General features: G+C 29.3%; 1 protein-coding gene across 1 annotated transcript in view; it reads left to right on the forward strand.

The window, feature by feature from the left end:
• LOC101237017 (glutathione S-transferase A) overlaps positions 1-23,601 on the forward strand; it is a 33,448-nt gene extending 9,847 nt beyond the window's left edge. Inside the window, exons 2-5 of the mRNA XM_065819909.1 lie at positions 15,631-15,696; positions 20,864-20,944; positions 23,081-23,197; positions 23,302-23,601. Coding sequence (XP_065675981.1) covers positions 15,631-15,696; positions 20,864-20,944; positions 23,081-23,197; positions 23,302-23,538 — 501 coding nt within the window. The 3' untranslated portion in view covers positions 23,539-23,601. The remainder of the gene's footprint in view (positions 1-15,630; positions 15,697-20,863; positions 20,945-23,080; positions 23,198-23,301) is intronic.
• The last annotated feature ends 2,236 nt before the right edge of the window (positions 23,602-25,837 follow it).

Genomic DNA, 25,837 nt, shown 5'->3' on the forward strand with positions numbered 1-25,837 from the left:
AAAGGTGATACATCTTTGAAATTCAAGTTCTATATGTTTCAGGTTTTTTTCCAGTTAGATTTTTTGTGCCTAGTAAGATTATAAGCAGTTGAAAAAATGAACAGAAAAAAAAAATTTAACAGGGGTGTTTTGAGATATTGAGCCCCAAAATTTGTTTATAGAAACTATTTTATAACTTTTAAGCATGTTTAATATTTCAGCATTTTAAGTACATTTATCAAAAAAACATTGCATATGTTCATTTTCATATTTTTGTCATTTTTATTTCTTATTTTTATAAGAAAAATGTTTTTTCAGAATATTATGAAAACCGGGATATTTTGGGAAACCAGGTCAATGCTAAAATTGCAGCATCTTGTCAACAATTAATCTTCAATACTTTATAATTTCTAGAAAAACAAAACAAAAAAAAAATGGGGATGGACCTACTAATTTTTTTCTTTAATAAGTTTCTTTAAAGTTTGCATGTAAACTTTTTTTTTATATAAGAAAGAAAGTTGTCTCTTTAATGCGCAGCAATTACTAAAAAAAAACTAATTACTAAGCACATTAATAACTTAAGTATCTCTACGTTGCGCTACAAATTTTTTTTTCTAAATAAACATTGGTTTTTGTTTCCTTATTTATTGACAAACGTCTATTTTGTATGGTATGTCAAATAACAGGGCCGACAACGCAGGGAAGGGCCTTTTTTTTTTTTTTTTGAAAGTAAAACAGAAATTCTAGATATAGAAGACTTGTTTTTAGATGATTGTGCGTCTCCACTTCAAAACCGTCGTTGTTGTCGGCCATAAATATGCCAGTTTTATTTTCAATTCTTTCAACTTTTTTTTTTTATTCAAATAACTTTCTAAATAACATTCTAGTTAATAAGATAATAATTAGATATATCAACGATGATTGAGTTTTATCAAATTTTTATTAATTCAAAACAATTTTTCACGCATTTGCAAAGTGTGCGCAAATTAATGATAACTAATATGCAATAACCTTATGACTGTTAACTGCTATCCATTAATACAAAATAGTGAATTTTTCTAAATTTAGTTTATTAAATTTATTTACTTATAAAAAAACGTATAAACTTGAATTTAAATAAAATGAAATATTTTAAATTTAATGAATGAATTTAAATAAAATAAAAAAGAAAACTAAAATTAAAATAAAAGCTGTTTTGACATTCTTTTTTTTAAACATTTAAAAATAATAATATAATATTAAGTATTTAATAAGTTGTTATATTAAGTTATTATTAAATATGATATTATATTTATAATAATATTAAGTATTTAATAATAAAATATCATTATTGGTGTTGTTAAACGCACAGTAAACAAGTAAAATTTAAAATAAGTTTTTAAAGCCCAATGCTTCTGTATGTTATTAAAACACAAATTTTGCAATCAATCTTTCTGACATTACTGTTTTATTTTATTAACATTTGGCTGTATGCGTGTGTGAAAAAACAAAGAAGTTTAGGGGTGATGTGAGTCTCAAACCACAGACATTTCGTTTACAAAGTCACGCTTTATCCAAATATGCCAAACGCGCGTTAATGTATGAAAACAATCAATATACTTATTTATAAAATTTTAATTTTTTTTCCATATAAAAAATAAACCTAATTAAAATTAACTAAATTAATTGACTTATTACAAAACTAATTATTGAATATTGTATTATCATCAAGCAAGCGTAAGTACGCAAAATTTGAAAAAAATCTATCATCAGGAAGTGACTCAAAAAATAAATTGCAAGATTTGATGCTCACATTCAAACAAACAGAGACAACAAGTTAATAAAAGCATTAGAAAAATGAAAACTATAATAAACATAATAGTTCTATATATTCTATTAAATTATATATATATTTCTGCAAATCTCAAAAAATTCTGCAGAAATATATATAATTTAATAGAATATATATAGAACTGCTATGTTTACTATAGTTTTTATTTTTTACTCTGCGTTTAACAACACCAATAATAGGATTAAATTAAATTTAATGATAATAAGAAAATTAAAAAAGAGCACACTTTTGAAGAAAGCAATGTTTTAGCATGGTTTCTTTTAAAGAAATTGCGAATGCCTTTATTTTAGCTAGAATTTCCCATGCTTTTGTAAATGCATGTAAAAACCATGCTAAAACATTACTTTCTTCTGTTGCGTACTTAATTATTAAATTTAAAAGTAACACTATTAAAGAAAGTATTAGCATGGTTTCTTTTAAAGCTGTTGAAAATGCGTTTTTAAATTTTAGTAACTTATTGTTTTTTTTATAATAAATGTTTTTTTTTTAAATAAATGAATCAATCGCATAATTATTTATTAATAAAAAAAATTAAAGTTATGTGTTCGTTTTTAAGAATTTTAAGTGAACGCCAATGTTTGGTAAAACATAGGCATAAAATGTTAAGTAAAAGTAAGGAAACATGCCGTTCTTTTTTCAGTCTTTTTTTTTAACAACTTGATTTGTTGTGCCCTGCTCTATCATAACCACTTTAGCATGCTATAATATCATCTTTTAACACTGATTAATAAACAAAAGACTTTTTATTTATTTATAAAACGGCATATAAATGGTACAAATCAAAATTAAGGAGATATTGCTGCAATAAAACTTTCAAGCTAAAGCAAATCTGTAAAATTTGATATAATTTTTAAAAATTTACATGTTAGATATTTACATAGGCTTTCGTTCACATAGATAAAATACAAGTAATAGCTTTATAAAATTAAAGTAATAGCTTTGTAAAATTAAAGATTTTTTATTTACACATTTATTAACAAAACATGAAAATTTCAATAGTTTTCAATTGTATGTCTATATTGAACAAACACCTCATTTAATTAATCTAAGAAAACTAATTGAATAAAAAAAAAGGAAAAAAATACACCACATGTATTAACTGGAATATATATATTTATACATAATAACAAAACAAAATATATAAAGAAAAGTATATATTTACAAGAAAAATTAAACTAAATTTGCATTGTCAATTAGTAGAATAACCAACTACAAAAATACTAATTATAGATGCAGCGTATTTTTTTCCCACCTTATACTTAACTTTCTACAGGATCCACACTCTATATTTAAAAAGAAAAAAAAAGGGTGGGGGAACTTTTGCCCTAAAATTAGTCCCACGCCTTATGATATGTGGGCCCTCTATTTGTTCTGCAATATGCTAAAAAAGCATTGTAAGATATATCTGAAATAAAAAAAATAAAAAATTATCACATGATAAAAGAAGTTAAAACATATTAAAACCAATTTACCTGTTGCTGATGTGTTGTTTTTTTTTCAATTTTTTATAAACATAACTTGATATTGAACAAAAAAGTTGACAAAATTGGTATTCGTTTACACTTAAAGTTTAACAAAAAAAGTTAATAAAAATTAACAGAATCAGAATGTACATCTTTTCAACAAAAAATTTTTATAAACATAACCTAATATTAAAAAAATTAGTATTTTTTTACAAACAAAATTTAACAAAAATAATAAAAATATACATAGTAAACTAAAAACATTTAACTACACCTTCGTTTTTTTGTAGTAGTTAAGTTTGTTCATGTAGTCTTTGTGTAATTAAGTATTTTCCCCTGCTTACTTTAATTCCACCCACTTTTGGCATAAGTAATCTCTTCCCCTTTAATAAGGGGAAATCTTTTCTCTTGTTCTGGGCCCACACAATATGTGTGTGCTATAAGATGTGGGTCCTAATTAACATCTCAATAGCATACAATCGCTTCATAAGATTAAACTAAAAATAAAAAAAGTAACAATTAAAATAGCTGAATGATATTTTAGTTTCATACTTAATAATAAAACCTAATCTTAATCTTGCTGAGATTGTTACAACTTATTTGGCTGAAATAAGTATTAAAAAAATCACATGTAATCAAATAAAAAATGAAATTTAGAGCAATTAAATCATTAGTAGAATATCTCATAAAATAGAATAACACAATGGTATTAGAAAAATAATGTTTTTCTAAATCAGTTTTAAAGATGAACATAAATTAGAAACTAAAACAGCGTGTTTAAGTAAAACATAACAAAATGTTATAGTAAACTACATAGCTACATAACAGAATGTTAAAGTAAAACATTAAAAAATTAAAGTTTAATAACTTTAAAAACGGATTAAAAAATAAATACTATTTAAGTATATTTAATAATTATCTCATTTATGAAAATGATAGTTCAAATAAAGACTCAATGTTATTTTAAGAAATATAAAAAACTTATCATGTGCACATCTACAATGCCTCGTGCATTTCATCCTCGTTCAGATCAGTGAAAAGCGTTCAAGTTGACTCTTCCAATATTATAGGGGTTATAATACTATTTTGATGGTTATCTAAATTCTGTCATTGTTGCGCACTCAGTTTAGAATGTTTACCAGGGACGTAATAAAAGAGCTATAACATTTTAAATTATTTTTTTACTTTAATATTAAATAATGGTAATATTTTTTTATTTTTAAAAATAATGAAATTAGTAAAATGATTCATTTTAAATAAAAAATCAAAATTTTACATTATGTTCTTAATAAAACCATATTGTTTAACCCCCTGTTGTATCATCAAAAAGAATTATTATTTTTAAGTTGAACTTAAAACGCCTCATGCATCTTAATACAATTCAACATACATTTATATACAAACTAATTCTCTTGACATTTACAATTATGTCTTTATATTATATACAAATACGTCAATATACATATGCAATTATTTACAAGTAACACAAATCAATTGTTAGCTTTAAAACAATCATTAGATATAATTACACTTTACACTTCCCCTTAATCATAACTACCATCTCGTCTTAAGGACTAAAACGCTCAGGAACCCTCCTTTCCCATGTGCTTCTTTGTAACACTGGTGTCTTGTTTGTTTTTTCTCCAGGCAGCACAACGTATAATTCTTCATCATCTTCTGAATCCTCATTTAAATTATTATCACCTCTTGTCCAAGATCTTCATTCGAATCGTTGTCAACTCTTACTTGTCTTAAGTCTCTTACATGTCGACGCATTTTGTCCACTTCTACCGTTCGCTCCGAGATTATCCCTGTAACTATCCCAATCTTATATTGAGAGTCGCATCGGTTATCCAGGGTTTAACCCATACTTTATTGCCAAGTTTGAATTTATTGGTTATCTTTATATAGGAATCATGTGCGTTCTTGTTGTTATCAATTCCTCTTACTTTAATTTTGTATTGGTATAACTTATTTGCAGGTACAGTAGAAGACTTACAGCCATCATTTGGACTAACGTTATACCAATAAACTGCCTCCAGTATGCTGCACGGAACTCTCTTGCGAAAATAATGTGCTTCGAAATGCAGTATCATTGTCCATCAGTATTTTATCTGGACCTCCCAGCTTGAGAAATATTGTATTTAATTCTTGAATAACACACGTTCTGGTTTGATCTTTACGATATCGCCATATTGCATACTGTGTAGGTCCACAGTCGATTAAAGTAAGATAGTGCTGCCCCTCATAATGAGTTATGTCCATGCCAAGTCGTTGCCACGTTCTCTTTACTTCTATTTCCCCTTTCGGCCATTTTATTAGACTTAGATCAATTGACTGACAGGCTATGCATTTCTCAACCACTTGTTTTACTTCTTCCTTGCTCACTGACGAGTCGATTTTACGAACAAAGTACAATGTTTTCTTCGTGTCATAATGTCCTGTAGATCAATGAACGTGCTTGATTTCTTTGGAAGATAGCGAAGTACTAATAATGCCACTTGCTGCCATTTCAGAGGATTTATCAACCAATTTTAACCAACTATTGGGCACTCTAGTAAGAGCATCGGCCAAGTTAACTTCCGAAGCAACAAGCCTAATATCTACTATGAGTTGGTATTCCTCCACTATATTTGCAATATTCTGGAGTCTTCTTATCAGCATTTCGTTTGACGCCTCTGTCCTCAATCTAGATTTTTTCGTGAGTGTGTTGGTAACCCAATCGAAAACCGCTTTTGAATCGGTGCAGATGTGCAAAACTTCCATTTTCTAGTTAAGGGTCATATTTAATCCTTTAGTTACTGCATCAAGTTCAAACATGTTTATATGTGTTGTGTCATCTTTTCTTAACCAACAAGTGTCTTCGATTATATTGCCATCAACCTTGACAACCAAGCCTAGTGCTATTGAACTAGCATCTACCCAAGTTGTTGCCTACTTACTATAAACATTCCAAACTCCCAAAGCAGGATTGTCATTTTGGTTCTTTTAACCGTATTCAGCATTTTTTGCAGAAAATTACATTTTATTTTTTCGTCCTACATTTTTGTCAAATCGTTTGCTGTTCTTTTAGCATACGACGAGGCTACACGCCACCAACCACAAACTGGAAGATTTCATGTCATTCTTCCATCCAGAGAAAAGATGTTATGTCTTGTTAGCATATTGGGAATTTCACCAAAATCATTATCTCTTCTCCAACACAACTTTTCATCATGACTGGTGCAGCGTTTATTCCGAATCACAAATGTGTTAAACAAATCATTGTCCATGGAACACAATAGTTTGGTAAGCCCAGATTTTCTCATCAAATTTTAGTTGCATGTAAGCTGGAGATAAATCAATTATTGAAACATTTTCTCTAAACCATCTCCAGTCTCGAAGTTTTTCAGTACACGCATTTGTGTTCACAGTGAATTATTTTACAAATGTGTTCAGCTCCCTGAAGTCTAATACTGGTCGTACTTTTCCTTTGTTTCGCTGCACCACTGCCAATGAGAGGAACCAAATCCTTTATTGGATTGTGTTTCTTCAAATCGTACTTTTGCAGCCATTTTTCCTCTATCCACCCTTCAATTTCTTTTTCATAATCGTGTTTTATGCCAACAGGGATAGTGTATTCAGTAATGTTATTCACTAAAGTTTCAGGTTAAGAATTATTATTCCATTTCCACGCAATTATCCATTTTCGATTTTGTTTCTCAAACGACGTTGTAAAATCCCGAGCTATTATATTTGAATTTCTGACATCTTTTTGAATATCACTTCTTAGTCCAAGTAAACATGATTTTTTTCCTTCCCATAAAACAAATATCATGAGTTGCAGATGTTGATACTCCACCAAAAGCAACTATTCCATCCATACCCATCAAAAGCAATAACCAAGTGGTTTGAAATCAACTACACATGCTTCCACATTCTTCTCCATTGGCACGTTTTTTGGACACATTCTTGATATGTGTCCTTTATCTTGACACGAGTAACAAAAAACATTGCTTGGCTCCCGTCTTCGACTTGACTTGTTTTGATTACTACTTCTTTGTAGATGACAATCTCTTGCAAAACGATTGGGGAGTTTACATTCATAGCAAATTGGTTGCGTTTGATCTTCAGGCGACCTTGGCTTAGCACGTTGTTTTGTTGCAGCAGCAAAATTTTCATTCATTCCATCATTACAATTTTCAATCATAAGTGCTCTTGCTTTCGCAAGTATTTGTATAGTAGTAAGATCATCCATATGAGAACTTGATCTTAGCATCCGTCGAACTTCCTCAAGGAGCCCAGAAACAAAGGCACATGCAATTGCTCTGTCTGGTAGCCCACCAATCAGCGTAGATAATCTTCACAGCTGCGCCAAATAAACATCAACCCCCTCTCCAAGCTTTAACTTTCTCATAACAAACTGTTTGTAAGCTGTAAATGCATCAAGGGCAAATGGTTTTAGCAACGCCTCTTTTATCTGGTCAAAATCTTCTTTATCAGTTTCTGTTAACTGTTGATATACTGCAAATGCACCATTTGTGAGACGGAGGGAAACGATACTTTCCAGATCGGTTACGCCAATTAGTTTGCATACCAGTTCAACTTTTTCCAGTTATTCTGCAACTGATTGTTGGTTATTTCCGCTAAACTCTGTTCTCTTGATATTTACAATTATGTCTTTATATTACATACAAATACGTCTATATACATATGCAATTACTTACAAGTAATGCAAATAAATTGTTAGCTTTAAAAAAATCATTAATTATAATTACACTTTACACCCCCTTACTGTGATTAAAAAAAGTTTAGGTTGCCTCATGGTATGTTCAAATCATCACATTTTTAAATTTTTATTATTTAAAATGCCAAACAAAACCAAATTTATTGCTCTCTTTTTAAAGGCTTTTTAGAATGTAATTTAGAATAATCAAAAAATATATATAAAAAAATAATAAGTTCCAACAATATATATTTTTTGATTATTCTAAATTACATTCTAAAAAGCCTTTAAAAAGTGAGCAATAAATTTGGTTTCGTTTGGCATTTTAAATAATAAAAATTTAAAAAAGTAAAACTGCGAAGCTTGATATCATATGATATAATATTTAAAATCGCATAATATAATATTTAAAATTATATAATAAAATATACATTTGCATGCACTTTTGTTCAAAGATATTTGCATAAACTTTCGTTCACGTTTTCTTATAAAACAACTCTTTCTCTCCATTACCTTGGTTGCAATGGCTGCTAATAGTTCTGTGTCAAACACACTCGAAAAGCGCACTACTAACACTACTATTAAGTTCAGTATTATTATATAGATAACACTTTTTAATAATTTAAATAAAATTTGTTCATTTATCAAACAATCATTAGAAGTAATTTGTAGGTTTTGCATAACGTAAATTGTTACACAAAGCGTTACGCAAACATAAAGCGTTATAAATTAATTTACTTTAAGTGCAATTAAAAATGTAACAAAAATTTTCCTTTCAATTTTGAGTTTTTTTAGTTGTTTTTTAGTGCTAATATATTTTCTTTTTTGAAAGGAATTGTTTTCTTTTTTCTTTTTCTTTTTTTAATAATTTTCTTCCTAGTTTAAGTTTAGTGAGCATTAGTAAGTGACCGGAGTTGATATTTGACTGGGGCCGGGGCTGAGTTCGATAAAATATAGCTGGGGCTGGGTTTGTGAGAGGGGCTGCATAAGCATTTATACATCCTAAAGTATATATATTTTTATTCTAAATTCATGTTATATTTTGTATATATATACATATATAAACATCATTATGATCATCATAATCATCATCATCATATATGCTTATATCCATAATATGTATGCATAAAGCACATCTCGGAAACTTTTATTCCTTCTGGTCTAAAAGTTGAGAAGCTTTTATTCCTACTCTTCAATTTTAAGTCAAGCCTCATTCTACTCCACATTTTTCACCATCTTGAGCAGTTGCTTTATTAAGCAATCATTTTTTTTCATCTTTTTCACAAAAACATCTCTCTTTAGAGCAAATGATCTTTTATTATTCCAAGAAGCCAATGAAAGAGGTCCTGTCTTATGTTAAGCTTTGTTATTCTCAGTTTACTAAATCTTGTATCTTGTATCAGATGTTAGCATCTAGAGACTTTTGATTAGTCTTCAACAATGTCATTAACTAAAATAATTCTAACATTTAATCTTTAATTCATGGGTCTGATCGTTTTACTTCTCCCCAGAATAAAGCAGAGTTATTTGCAAAAAAATCTTACTCTAATTTGACTCTTGAATCTAATGGCCATAATCTTCCTGCCAGTTAAACAGATTAACCCATCGTTGAACATCCAAATCACTCTGGCCTCCAATGCTAAATTTAATTCTGAATTAAATGCTTCTACAGTTTGTGCTTGAAACAAGATTTCCATCATAGTCTTAAAATAGTGTTCTCCAGAACTCTCTTTAATTTTTGCTAAATTTTTAAAAAGTGCCGAAATAGTGGTTCTAATTTTTAAAAAGTTTAGAAAACACTTTGACCTCTCCAACTATACGGTTAGTCTTCACTCAGTTGTTAGTTTTTGTATATAAAGATTTTGAGAATAAATTTCTTTCTAACTGCAGTATTAAAGTTATTCTTGAAGGCCTGCACACTTCTTTATTTCAAGTAACTTAAAGGGTACTACAAGGTTCTATCTTTGCTCCTGTATCATTTCTTATCTACAGTAACGATCTTCATGAAAATTTTCCATCTAAAGTGGCTCTATTTGATGGCGACTTAACTTTATGCTCTTGTCTTGACAAAAAAAATCTTCACTTTTTTATTTCTTAGAACTAGCAGCCAATTTTTATCTGATCTTTTTTCTGTAACAGCCTAAAGCCTGCAGTGTCTTATGGATTCAAATTCTGGACTTGAAATCCACAATTTTTGTTAGGCAACAAAACTCATTTATTTACTGCAAAAAATTATTGCAATAATGTTGGCATTCTTATATTGATGAATAACAATCCTCTTACTCTCAGACAAAGTCTAAAAGCACATTGTAAATGTAATTAGATCTGGCTTTATCTGCCAAGCCTGAGCCACTCTCCCATTATTGTAAGATTGCATTTCCTTTTTCAGCAAATAACATCATGGTCAATGCTCAAATGAGCTATTATCTCTATTAGATAAACAAAAATACATTCTTGCTTGGTTCTTATTCAACAAGTTGCATCCTTTTACTGATCTGTTCCTTAATGCTATTTATTAATCCAGTTTTTTTCCTTGCTCATCAAAAAAACTTTAACTCTTACCCATCTTCGTGTTTTTCTTTTATATACAACCTACAATTTTTTAAGTCTTCAGTTAATCATTTCCTAGTATTTTAACTTATTCTCTATTTTAAAGTAACTCATAACTTAATAGTGGTTGATTGCAATCTTGTTGGAAGTAAATTAGAGTTTGAAAATATTTAAATATAATGGGTGGTAAATAAAAATCCAGACAAAGTTAAAGTTTATTTTGCTTCGTGTTAAAATAAGTATACATAATGATTAAAATATATTTATTTAGCGAGATGATCAAATGATGCTAAGAATTCGAACATGCTGCAGTCAGCTTTACCAAAATTACCGAGACTTTAAATGGATCATTGACGATGAATCGTATTTTACTTTAAATCACAGTTCGATAAATGGAAATGCTAGTTACTATAGTGATACTTTTTTGACTCCACCGAATGTAAAATACAGCCAAAAAGAGACTTATCCCGTTTATAGAAGAGCATCATTTAAATGATAATTTTGTGTTCTGGCCAGATCTTGCATCTGCTCATTATGCCAAAAGCGTATTGGAATATTTAAAGGCTAAAAGTATTGTAATTGTACCAAAGAAAGATAATCTGCCAAATTTACCTAAATGCAGGCCTATTGAAAATTTTTGGTCAATATTGAAAGGCCTTGTGTATAAGAATAATTGGCAAGCAAGATCACAACTTAAAGAAAGAATTAAGTATTGTTTGACCAAAGTTGATCCTAATGTTATCCGAGAAACAGTTAGTCGCACCAAGAGTTTGATTGACCGTGTCAGACAAAATGGAGTGATTGAATCAAATTGAATATTATATTGAATAAATTAAATAATTCTCTATAAAACACTTTTTTTACGTTTATAAAACATTAAAAAACGAGGAAGTTATGATCTTTTAAACTTTTTCTGGATTTTTAATTATCACCCGTTATGCCACTATTTAATAAAAAGTAAATGTGAGCATAAAATAGTAATATATAAAGTATTATAGATTTTTAACTAGCCCTGGCTATCAACCCCTGCTAAATCTTATACATTTGCTAGGGCTGGGGCCAGGTTCGGCCCTGAGTCACATTTTCAGCTGGGGTCGGGGCCCTGGTCGCTTACTAGTGAGCGTTTCTTTTTTCAGAGCATTTCTAAAACATTTAGGAATCTAAACATCTTAACTTAACATGGTCAAGTTGTCAAAAAGTAAAATCATTTGCATGATCAGCATTAGCGCTCAATTGCATGCCATTCATGTCCAAGCCTGATTATAAGTAAATATATTTAACAAAAATAAATCAAGCTCAATGTTAAGTGATAATACATTGATGTATCTACAAACTAAGCTATTCTCATTACTTTGATAGTTTTTCGTTGGATTGTTTTGGACATTTGTATGTAAATATGATTTCATTTTCCCTTTATTATATGGAATATTGAATGGAGTATAAGAGTTAATTGATTGTTAATTTTTTGTGTGTATTAATTTTACTATTTTGTAGTTTCTGATTCTAAAATATGTCGATGATATCATTTGAAGCATTTAATACCTTTGCTTGATTTCTTAACTGATACATTAGATTTCTTTTGACCTTAGTCCTGTCGATGTTAAAAAATATATATTCTTGAGTTTATTTATATTATGATATGCATTTTTCTGGTTTAGCTTCTTTTTTAGATATCAAACGCAATATTTTTTTAACTTCTATATCTTCTGAGTTAATTAAAGACTTTATCTACTTCATTTTCATCATACTTTTTTCTTTCTGAAATATCTTCATCATTAGATATGTGCTATACCAAAAATGATTGTATTATTTTCACTTTTTATTTGCTCTTCTTTTTCATTGGTAATAGTGTTGGTGATGCTGATTAGCTCTTGTATTTTCCTAATATTCCTACAAGCTGCTACATTCCATGCTTTTTTCATTATTAAGAATATCATCTTTGACTTTTTTAACATCATTATGCTGCTTTTCTAGATTTTCAATTCGAGGGATTAAGTTTTTGATTAATTCACTTTTTTCTTCAAGTTTGTTTTTTGAAGAACGTTTACGTTTTTAGTCAAGTCTTTCGCTGCTTCCTTAGCCATAATAAATAATAGCCAAACAATAATTGTTTTCAGTCAAGACTTTCACTGCTTCCATTTGTTTAATAAATATCTTATTAAACTAATTTATATTTTAAATTATTGTTTTACACATTGCTGTGAAATGATATTTTCTGTTGGCGACCATCTAAAATATCGACAATTTTTTAAATTTCTTTTATGGCCTGTTTGTAATTTTGCTGAAGAATAATTTGGTAGTCTTTTTCATAATCTTCAACAAATAGTTCATCATTTTTAACTTCATTTAAATTATTTTCTGATTCTAATTCAAAAAATTCTAAATATCACACAATGCTTCATGAAAATCCAGTTCTCACTTTTCTTATTTAAAGTATAAATTACAGCCGGATGAATAGCATGATTCATGCATTGCATCTGGTTAGCTAGACTTTCATGCCCGAGCTTACACTTGTACCTTCAGTTGTTGATGCAACAATATATTTTTCAAAAGTGATTCCAAATTCTTATAAATTTTGGTTGAAAACATTTTGAGGCTCTGTGGCAGTCCAAATCCCAATTATTTGAACTAGCCCAAGATTGAAAAAACTTATCCATTTTTAACATTATTTTATCATTAAAATATTGTTTGCAAGGCTTTTTCACTTATTGAGAGTTTAATCTTTCACCACTGTTTGGTTTTTTACTTATAATTTTAATTGTTATGGCTTTTTGTTCTTTAAAATAAGAAATTACTTAATCCATTACTTTTGACAGGTCTTTAGGAATGTTGGAAAAAAAGCTCATCTTGTTCTTGTGCCTAGCAACCTTATTGGCCTTTGCAGCCTTAGGGAGGTGAATATAATGAGGTAATTTGAGTTATAAAGTTTAATCTTAAAAATATACATCTTTAAATACCTGTACAATTATTTAGAACTATCTTTTGAGCTATTTCGATCTTATTCTGCTTCTGAGATTTTCAATACTATTCATTTTTTTACAAATACACAATATGGTGACCCCAAAAAAGCCCTCCAAAAATTTTTATTCAGAATTCGAATATGCTAAGATTTCCTATTCATTACACATCATATAAAAAGGACAACCTTTAGTATATTCTTGCATTGATCTTCATTGTGGGATTTATTAACAAATTCTTGGATAAGACCAATGTTTCTTTCAGCACAATCATTTGTGACACTTAATACAAAGCTTCAATACATAAGCTTTTTATAAGATGCAAGCTCCTTGAATTCTCCCTCTATCTGATACCAATGACAACACTTGTTTCTTTCTTAGACTTAAGATAAAACCGTGTTGATCATTTTAAATAACCAGCTCACTTTCAGGAAACTTCTTAAATTTCTTCACAGCTCCTGCTTTACTAACAATATGGTAAAATAACTAGCCATCCAAGCCTGCCTTAAATCTTTATATAACTGTTTAGAAAGTCTTACAGTTTGTTCTTTAAAAATAGTTTTGATGCCCTATTTTATATGTATCTCAGCAATATGGTAAGGATAATAAACAATAGAGCAAACCTTTTCTCTGGCTCTTGTGGTTATGATTGCACCTGATTTTTTCATGTGTTTGAAAATGTTGTGTCAGTACATACAGCAACGATTTGTCTGCTGTTTCAAAATTTTCTACCAGAGTACAATAGCCTATCATTAGCTTTTTCACTGTCCTCAGGAACTACATCAAGAAGTAAATCAAGATTTATAATTTTTAATCAGAGTGAAGCACTAAAGATTTGTTTTTCATTGTTTCCATATAACTCATTACAAATTTTACAACCTAAACAATTTATTATCTTAAGACAATTTAATAATCTCATCAATCTAAAACAGATCATTACAGTCTAATAACTAAAGTATTACAGTATTTTTAACACTATAATTTGTTACCTTTAGAAGTAGTTTGTATCTGCTTCTTCTGATTGACTCTCTGCTTATTCTTAATTCTGTGTTACGTCCTTCAAGATATTAACAATGCTAACAGAATTTATAACAGAATAACAGATAAACTGATCTCTTATAGTAATATCAGCTTTCATACATGTGTGATTGTTGCGATCTCTTTGGATTTTCTCATAGTTTTGTTGCAAAAGTTAGAAACAAACATGGTTTTCATTCTTTCAAAGCACAAAAAGTGCCCAACCGTTTTGAAACTCAACAAAAAAGTGCAAGAACTCGCAGCAGAAAGTTGTATGACAATTTTATTTCTAAAAATTTCTGTATTATTGAAGACGATGAAACTTATATCAATTACGATCATCAACAAATTCCTGGTGCTGTTTATTATATTGCCAAATATAGAGGAAAAGCAGATAAGAAATTTAAACACACAAAACATGACAAGTTCGCTAAAAAAGCTATGATTTAGCAAGCTATTTGCAGTTGTGACAAAAAATCAGCACCTTATATTTCTAAGTCCACATTTTCTGGTCAAATATATGTTAAAGAATGTTTACAAAAACGTCTTTTACCTCTCATTAAATCACACAATAATAGACCTGTGATCTGGCCTGATTTAGCTTCAATTCATTATTGTAAACTAGCTATAGAATGGTATAAAAAGAATAATGTGAAACTTGTGCCTAAAACTGAAAATCCTTTAAACTGCCCAGAGTTGAGAGTTATTGAAAAGTACTGGGTTATTATTAAAAGAAAAATGAAAAAAATAAAAAAGCTTTGCAGAAACATTACAGATATTAAAATATTTAAAAAAGCATCAAATAGTTTTGATTCTTATTCTGTGCGCAAGCTTATGGGCACCACTAAAGCAAAAGCTCGAAATTTTATTAGATTCCCACAGGAATAATTTTTTTTTTTTTAAATGTTTGATCGTCTTATATTATTGTATTAAAATTATCACTTGGTTCGAAATAAAAATTGAGAAATTTTTTTTTAGATGTTTTTCTACTTTCACGTTTATTTGTGTACACGCTTTAAGTAGTTTAAAGTTTTGAGTTTAACTTAAACAGTAAAAACTCAAGGCTTTGAAAAATATTTATTTAGGAATAAAATTAGTTACCAGTATTTTTTGTTCTATTTATTTTAGGTTCCAACATTTCGTCATGGAAGTATAATACTTAACGAATCTAAAGGAATTTGTCATTATCTTGAAGTTAGTTAAGTTTTTTTATGTATGATCTTTAAGTTGTTTATTTTTATTTAAATGGATTTTAAAAGGTTTAAAAATTTGTAATAAAATGTTCACATCTTTTAAGAAAGGATTTTTTAATACTTTTTATTGGTAGCATTTTTATTGTTGTTGCTAAAATTGAATATTTGGATAAACTTTAAAAATTTATGCAAATATTTGAAAATTAGAAAAGTTGAATAAATATAGAGCTGATGCATTTGCATCAGTAAAAATAAAAGTATCAAAGTTTCAGTTTAATTATATAATAATTGTTTCCAGTAATAAATTTATAAACATTATTGTTTATATATTGTTATAGATTAACAATATATAACATCTCAGGGGTGTGGTGGCTCTAAAATGCCCATGCAGAATTTTGTTAAAATATGCAGGATTTTACCATATATGTTGGATGTGTAGGCATATATGGTAATATATAAAATATGTGTGTGGTGATTATAAATGTATATATATATGTGGTAATTATAAATATATATGGTAGTTATATATGTGTGTGTGTGTGTGTCTGTGTGTGTCTGTGTGTGTGTGTGGTAATTATAAATATATATATGGTAGTTATATATATATATAGTGAAAACTAAATAGTTGATATATATTTCAATAACATAACTAAAATTATTTACAAAAAATGCTATGGATGCTATTTGAATATAATTTTTGTCATTACTTTTTTGTTGTTGTTACATCTGATGATCGCTATTTGGTGAAACTTTTAGTTATGTAATTGAAATATATATTAATAATTATTCATTTTTCACTATCTTATTTACTCTACTAATTATAAACACACTGTATTGAGCACTCTTCCTGGAAATATTAACTTAATTCCTACTCTATATATATATCCCTCGGAATTAGGGTCAGCGTTCGGCAATGCTGACCTAAATGCCGACCTAAAAATGTTTGAGGTTAGTTTTTTGCTGACCTTGTTTCTATGTTTTATGGTAAGAGTTTTTATAAGATTTTGTATCAAATTCTTTTGTCAATATTATGATTATTAAAAACCATTTATGAGATATAATAAATTTTTTTCTTATGAAAAAAAAATCATAATACGACTTTTAATATCTCCTTTTTTTTAAAGCCAATACTGTAACAGCTATTATGCAAAATACTAATGTATATGTACTCAAAGTTGAACAATTTTAATTAAATAACTAATTAAACAGTTTAGTTTGTGCAAACATAAATATAGTGAATATAAAAATATTTGTGGATTTTCTTCAGAATGTAAAAAAAATTAAAAATTAGTCAAAGGCCCATATTTAGATAAAAAGTAGGGATGTACCGGAATTCCGGCCAGAATTTTTGTTTTTTAGATCAATTCACTTCTGGCTGGAATTAAAATTTTTTTTCCTTTTTTTTTTATGACTTGTGTCACAGGCTTTGTAAATAAATCAAAAAATCATTATCCAACAGAACAATGAAGAACCTATAGGTAAACCGTTGTAAAAAATACAAATGTATTTGCAGCACTACTATTTCTGCAAATAAAATTACATTTGTATTTTTTACATAGGTATACCTATAGTTCTTCATCGCACTGTAGGATAATGATTTTCTGGTTTATTCACATAGTCTGTCACAAGTCACAAAGAAAATTTTTTATTCCAGTCAGAAGCAAATTGACCAAAAAGAAAAAATATCCAACTGGAATCCCCATACATCCCTAATAAAAAGTAAAAGGCCCATGCCAGATTCCTGCATGACCTCTGGGGCTACCACGCCCCTGTAACAATTGATATTAAAACATATAATTATAAGTAGTATTGATTTTAAATCCCTCTATTAAGTATTAGTTTGGAATGCAACTTATAATAAAATATCTTATAATTAGGTTTGCATGTGCACTAAAATACTTTCTATATTGTTTTTTTGTGCCACTGTTTGGCACCCTTGGAAAACAGCGTTTTCACTACACATGTTCCATTACATCATAGGTCAATGTGCTTGTTATAAAAACTGGCCATAATCATTCAGAACTTTTATACCAATCTGTATCATTAATAATAAGTTTAACCTATTAAGTCGAAAGTTTTTTTTATTTTAAAACATTTTTAGATTTTAAATATTTTCCTTGTTCAGCCATTATATAGTCTTTTTTTTTTCTTAAGATGGTTTTTTTTCTTCTCAATATTCAAAAAGTATTTGGTAACAACTAAATGTTTATAAATAAAGGTTAATAATAAAAACTAATTGATTTGCAATGATAACAAGAATTTTTTTAAATATGTTTATTACATTGCAAGAGTTTTGAATCATTTATAAATAAGTATTTGATTTATTTGAATTATTTAAAAAAATTTTAAAAATTCCTCTTTTCTTTTCTTTCAATTTCTTTTCTTTGCTAGTACTTAATAATTTCTTAAAACAAATAAAAAAAGTTTTTGCATGTTTGCCAGCAATATATAAGCAAATGGTTTAATGCAAGCATTAAACCATTTGCTAAATGGAGGTTATAATAATATATGACAGAAAAACATAAGCTAAGTTTAATGTTGTCCAGCGCCTTGAAAGAAAAAAAATGAAGTGTAGTGTAACTTAAAAAAATGAGTTGTAGTGTGATAAAAAGAGAAGCAATGATCTTAGGCAAAGGTTGGGAGTAGTAACTGCATCTAATAGAGTGTGACAAGTAAGATAAAGGTGGTTTGGGCATGAATGTATATTAGGGTTATGATTTTTTTTCAACCCCATGCTCCTGTACTGTGGTTTGATGAACTTTAACCTAAAAAGCACGAAATGAACTATTATTTGCATATCTTTTGAAAAAAGTTCACCCCGCCATTGAAAAATCAATTTTAACATAAGTACTACTATGTATTCAAATGTATTTAGAATGTCATAGTCATGTAATACAATAAATTTTCAATCCAACAATGACTCAGACCGTTGACCTTCCTCTTGCTTGTTGTATAGAAGGAGTAGAAGGTGCAATTTGTCTTTGCATGACGAATACATTTCCTTCTTTACTTTGATTGCACGCTCTGCACATTTATTACTTCTGGGGATCTACAGTATGGATGGCTTTCGCTTTCAGTGATTTTTCAAAGAGCTTAAAGCCTTTTTGTATGGATTCAGTACTTCAGCCAAGTCATTAAAGATGTTTTGGTTGTACAGTTGGTCTGTAAACCAATGGTCTGCCCAGCCATGTCCTTGTTGAAGGAATTAAAATGAAGGCCAGGGTTGCTAGTATAGCTCTGGAATTTCACCTTGCATCGCTGATATTGTGTAATTTCTGAAACTTGATCAATGGAAAATGTCCCTTTTCATCAAAAAATTATTTGTTGCAATATTACAACAACACCATTCTTTTTTCCAGCATTAACACTCGTGGTATTGGAAACAATCATCTGTATTGAAATTCATAGGTGAAATTCATCAACGACTTTAGAAATTCCTTTAGCAATAGTTTTTCACCTGCCATCTACCAAGCCCAGGACATTTTTTGATTTTTCTTACAGGACATGATTTGATTTTTCTTCTTTCATATTTAAGGATGACCACTTGATAATTAATTACGTTGATGTGCTTGCCATCAAAGTGTCAGGACCAACTTTCCATATGCAAGTTTTCAATCATTTCTTTTTTCAGCTTAATTGCCTCTTTGATTGTTGACTTGTAAAAGCTGATTGACATGGAGTTGGGATATCAATGCCTTCGCAAGCCAATTGCTTGCATCTGTTAACAGCTTTGTTTGTTGATACTCTTGTGTAGGTCACCAGGTTGACTGCAATTTTGCTTTTATGATGTTTTCTGCTTGGTGTAGGAGTAGTCTCATCTTCTTCATTGTTTTCATATTCACTGTTGTCAGCCTCAGAGTCAGAATCACTAAAATCAGGATAGTAAGATGATGAGTTAAATGACCTATTAGAAAGTTTTTGTCTTTTAGAGGTACGGATCATTTCTTTACTGGCCACTAGGCCTGTAGAGTATCCCACTGTTCCTTTACTTTCCACTTAGACAATCGCTTATCCTCGGAAGATAACCATGTTCCATTTACTTTAGTAATATCAAAAATTTTATCAAGGGGTTCGTAGCTTCCCCGCTTGACACATTCATCATAATATTTCAGTATTTTATCAAGCTTTGTTCGTATAACTTGATCAGATACATTAGGAAAATTCAGTTTATTCTTCCCCAATTTGGTGACTTCTTTGGAAATTTCTGTTCCTTTCTTCCTTTGATTTTTGGTCCTAGGAAATGGTAGCATCCAATAATTTGCTTTTGGAGAGGCATTCTGCACTTTTCTTCCAGTGAATATTCTTCCAAAGAGACCATTCTTCTTTTATGAGAGTCTTCAAATTTTACCAGATTATTGGTCCAGACATCCTTGTTCTTTTGAATGCTACTATCGCTAGGCTTGTACGTCACCATGTGATGCTTCTGTAATAACTATAAAATTAGATATGCAACTATATATACACAGTCTGTATATTATAAATTGTTCTAAATTGTTCTAGAATATTCTAAATTGTTCTAAAATATTCTTAATTGTTCTAAAATATTACTAATTGTTCCAGAATGTTCTAAGTTGTTCCAGAATGTTCTAAAGTTGTCTAAAATATTTTGGAATTTTCCAAAATGTTCTAAAGCTCTAAACACTTCTAATCTATACAAGTTTTGAATGATTTTCAGCATAGTAATATTAGTAGTTACAGTAACAAGATTAAATAAATGATGATTCGTAATTTTAATTGCGGGGTGACCATTTTTAACAACCTAAAGGAATTTAATATGTTTTCAATGTTTTCTAACAAAAGTTGATCAATTTATGACACAGGAAATTTTTTTTTTTTAAATAGTCAAAAAAAGTCATAACCCTAATGTATATTGATAAAATATTAAACCTGTGCAAGAGCGGAAACAAAGATGCTAAAATGATGATGATAGTTGATAATGATGATGATGATGATGATGATGATGATGATGATGATGATGATGATGATGATGATGATGATGATGATGATGATGATGATGATGATGATGATGATGATGATGATGATGATGATGATGATGATGATGATGATGATGATGATGATGATGATGATGATGATGATGATGGTGATGATATTTATTATTAGTGTTTTTAAATATATAATGCATAGTTTTGTACTTTAAATATATTTAGAATCAATTCAAGAACCAGGGCACTAAATTGATTCCTGATGAACCAGGCAAACAAGCAATGGTTCTGCAGCGAATGTATGAGGTAAACTAAATTTTTAGTTTGAATTATAAAAAAGAATAAATAGTTATTAGTTACTTGAATACAGCCTGTGCCTGTGTTGAGTTTTGCTTTTGTAATAAGTTATTGTAATTTATTAAATATTGTAATCTTACACCTTATTTTGCAAGTATTTGTAAACTTAATGTAAAAAATTGTAAAAGGTTACATTATACAAATGTTATTTTTATAAAAAATTTTTTTATTTGTTTCTCAGTAAAATAATGTTAGGTAGAATAAGAAAGAATAGTTTCCACATAATATTCTAATGACACAAGTATTTACATAAATGCAATGATTATTCAGTTTATGGGTCAATTTTTATTTCGAGTTTAAATCATGTGCCAGATTATTGATTTACAATTCCAGATTTTCTATCAAGATGTATAGGTTGTTTTTTCGATTTTTGCCATATTATAATCTTTATGAATAAATAAAAAAATACATAAGCAACTATATTATAGCAAACATTAACGACTTTTCCTGTTCAAAGATAGCTGAGCATTTTTTTGATGTCCCAACAATGACTTATTACAAAAAGCAGACAAGTAATTTAAGTTTTTATCGTATATTTGACAAACTTCTTGTTTTTGTCTAAATAATAATAATATTATTATAAATAAACTTATAGCTAGTTACTATGACAAAGATATATTTCCACAAAATTAAAAATGTCACTAACTTTAATTAATTCATTAGGTCAGGCTACCTCTAATCAGGCTATGTCTAATTTAGTAGACAGAATAAATCAGTTGATGATTTTGCAGTGTAAAGGTGAAAGGGATATAGAAGAGGAATATAAAATGGATATAGAAGACAAAGGGATATAGAAGATATCTCAATTGATAGCATGTAATCCCAAGTCAAATGTTTGCAAACATTTTAAATGTGACAGTTATCCAGAGGTTAAATCTTCATTCATAATAAATATGTGGTGGCGGTCATGGAAAAAAGAATGCTGCCAATGAAATTGTTAAATGAAAAGTTATCCATAAAGAGCAAGTAGAAGCAAAACTTGCAACTTTATTTCGTGACAAGTTTAAAGATTTCAGGAAACATGTTTTCAATATAAAAACTCAGTACCAAGTTCATAGAAAGCTGTGTCGGTGTTCAATGCTTACAGATTTTAATGAATATGCAGTGCAAATTGGTTTTTCTGAGAATTGGTCTTGTGGCTAAGGATCGGAAATTTAAAGTGTCCATTTCGGAGGTTCGCATTTTCAAGTTTCCCTATATACCAGAGTTTTGTACTTAGCTCGATATACCAAATTATCATTCTGCACAATTTCAAGTTCTCAAAGGCACGATCCTCCAGCTGTATCTCACCTATCACAATTTCGAAATATATTCGAGAATTTTGTTTGTAAGTGTGACGGTGGTGACAAATTGTACACAGCTTCATTATAAGAAATATAATTTTATAATATTTTAAAGCAAAACATGATAAAAATATTATAAAATATTTTTAAATCCGTTTCTTGAAGTTAAGTTCTTCTGATTTAGTTTTTAAGTTTTATATGTGTATTTTAAAATAATATAAAACAAAACAAATAGTTTTAACAAAAAAAGTCGACTCCAAGAAATTTGCATTTGTTCCTGAATTATAAATTGAACCTTATTAAGCTAATATTGTTTGCAAGATTGTTTTTCTTGAGTCATTTTCATTTTTTATTATTGTTTATCAGTAAAAAAATATATGAACTATTTTTGTCTAAAAGTATTTAATTTAAATACACAGAATTTCTAGTTAAACATGCTTCAATTTTTTTTTCATTTGAAACTTTATGATTACTCTCAAGTACTTAATACACGGGAGTTGACGTTTATTAATTTTTGGGAAATTTTCCCACCCAACCTGAGCTTATTAAGATCCCTTTCGCCCACGTTTATTAATTTTTACCTGTTATTAACAAAAAAAATGTAAATTCATGGATAAAAATAAAATTTTCCTCTCTCCCATTTATAAAGACCTCCCTCCCTCTCACCTCATTTATTCAAGTAACTAATAACTTTATTCTTTTTTATTATTCAAAATTCGAAAACACCTTTTTTATTCCCATCTTACCTTGTATTAAGCAATTGAGAGTACATCTTTAAATGACAAAACATTTTTTTTTGAAGGCTGATAATATATTTGAGAACGGTTTGGTGTCCATTATGTATTATTACATGCGTACAAAAGCTGACGACATTGATGAAGTGTACATGAATGAAAAGAAAAAAGAGTTAGCGGTTGAGGTTTCTGAAAAGATTTTTTTGCTTTTTAAAATAAATCAATCAGTTATATCATAAACGAGTTTTTGTCATAACTTTAACAATAATTAAATACTTTGTATTTTAAGCTTGAATATTGGGAGAAATATCTTTCTGGGGAGTACCTAGCTGGAAGCGAATTTACCATGGCAGATGTATTTTTTGCGCCATTACTTTGCGTACTTGTTCGTTCTGGTCTTTCTTTAGAGTTTCGTCCTCACTTAAAAGTTTACTACGAAAAGATAATTTTGCGACCATCTATTCAAGCATCATGGCCTCCACACTACAAAACCACTCCTAATACAACCATATTTGTTGGTGTTTAGACAAGCGACAGACATTTCATTGATATTTAGCAATTTAATTTTTCAATTATATTTTTATAAGTACTTTGTATAGTATATTTTTAAGCTTTGTTGCGCGCGCGAGCGCGTGTGTAAATCAAAACATCAAGTCAACTCTTTAAATACAAATAGTAATTTATAAGTTTGGTAGGACAAATAAAACTTTTTTCTAAGTTTTCACGATTAATTCTGCGGTTGACGATCTCCCACAGGTTCTCGATAGGGTTGAGATCCGGAGATTGAGGCGGCCAATCCATCACCGATTGGTAGTTGTCTTGAAACCACTGCTTGACTACTTTTGCAGTGTTTCGGATCGTTGCCTTGCTGAAAAACCCATTTTGTTGGCATGTTCCATTCAGCATGAGGTAACATAACATCTTTCAGGATATTTTTATACATGAAACGGTCCATTATTCCATCGTTTCGATGTATTGGACCTAGACCGTTAGCAGAAAAACACCCCAGACCATTACATTGCCTCCGCCATGCTTCACGGTCTTATGGCAGTAACGTAAATCGAGGCGTTTTCCGGCCAGTCGACGTACAGGGCAAATGCCATCGCTCCCAACGATGTTGAACTTCGATTCATCACTGAACAGGACAGTTCGCCATTTCTGCACATTCCAGTCAATATGAGATGTAGCAAACAGGAGTCTTTTCTTTTGGTTTTTTAGTGAAATCAGCGATTTTTTTGCAGGGCGTCGAGAAAACAATCTGGTTTCAACAGTACGTCGTCTGATTGTTCGTAATCGCCAATAATTTTCTTTCTGAGTTCCAATCCAAGGCTGTCGGGAGCCATTTTTGCACTTGAAGTCATAAAAATAATAAAAATAAATAACCACTCTTCTCAAGGCTTACCGTGTTACATTTACCTTGTTATGATACAATAATGCACTGTGGAACACAACGTCTTGGTTGGATGTGGACTGTATTGATGTAATGAAACACTTGTTGTATTTTACTTCTTGTATTGATGTTCTTCGACAAAACACTTTGATAAAACTCACTTCGATAAACTGTCTTGATAATACTGACTGATTGACTTCCATATACTGACTGAATTACATGTCGATTTGCATGTCTCTTAAAATGAACCTATGTGAACCTGTTCTGGAAGATTCTAGATGCTTCTTTTCGATGCTTCTGGATGCGTCTGAATGTTTCTAGATAATTCTGGATGCTTCCAGATGCTTCTGGAAGCATTTGGAAACTTGGAAAGTCTGGAAACTTCTGGAAGCTTCTGCATGCTTCTGGAAACTTCTGGATACTTCCTTTAATTATTAAAAAACTTCCGTGACGTTGACACGGACCAGACTTAAGAAAATAAAACAAACCAAAAAAGTTGCACTTGTTTTGTCCGCTGCAAAATGGCACTTGTAAACGAAATTCTGCCTGTGTGCTGTCACCTGTCAGCTGATTACTCATGTTATGGCATGCTACGACTCCAGACTCCTGAACTGTTTGTTGTGCTAGTATAGTTCGTTTCGTTTTTAAGACATGTAAAATTAGGAACACTTTTTAGCATTGTTCGATGTTGGTTGCAAATGTTTTGTCAATACTGTATATATGTATATTACTGTCAATACTGTATATATATATATATATATATATATATATATATATATATATATATATATATATATATATATATATATATATATATATATATATATATATATATACATATATATATACATACACATATATATAAACTTGAATACATACATACATCATATATGCATAGATATATTTATATTAATATGTAATATAATATTGTAGATTAATATATTAGATATATGTAGATTAAATTGTATAAAATGATTTTTGTAATATTTTTTTGTTGTTGGAGAAAGTCCTTTTTCAGAGAAAGACTGAAAAAGGACTTTCTCTAACAGCAGTGGTAATAGAGGCAGCAAACCATGTTAATGATGGAAATGAAACATCAATTCAAGCATTTGCAAAAAAGTATGGAATCCACTACTCAACTTTTTTTCGTTACATAAATAAAGTAAAAAAAAATTGTTGATATGGGAATGCCATTACCTATTCCTGGTTATAAAAAGCCATGCCAAATTTTCACTTTTAAACAAGAAAAAGCTATTGCTTCATATATATCAATAGCTTCTGATATCTATTTTGGTTTGTTACCTTATGAAGCACGAAAGCTCACATTTAAATGTGCTATAAATTATAACATTGATTTTCCGAAATCGCGATTAAAACTTTCAATTGCTGGTCCTGACTGGATGAGAGGGTATTTAAATCGATATTCAGGATTGTC

The sequence above is a fragment of the Hydra vulgaris genome, chromosome 15 (assembly GCF_038396675.1).
Source record: "Hydra vulgaris chromosome 15, alternate assembly HydraT2T_AEP".
Classification (NCBI taxonomy): domain Eukaryota; kingdom Metazoa; phylum Cnidaria; class Hydrozoa; order Anthoathecata; family Hydridae; genus Hydra; species Hydra vulgaris.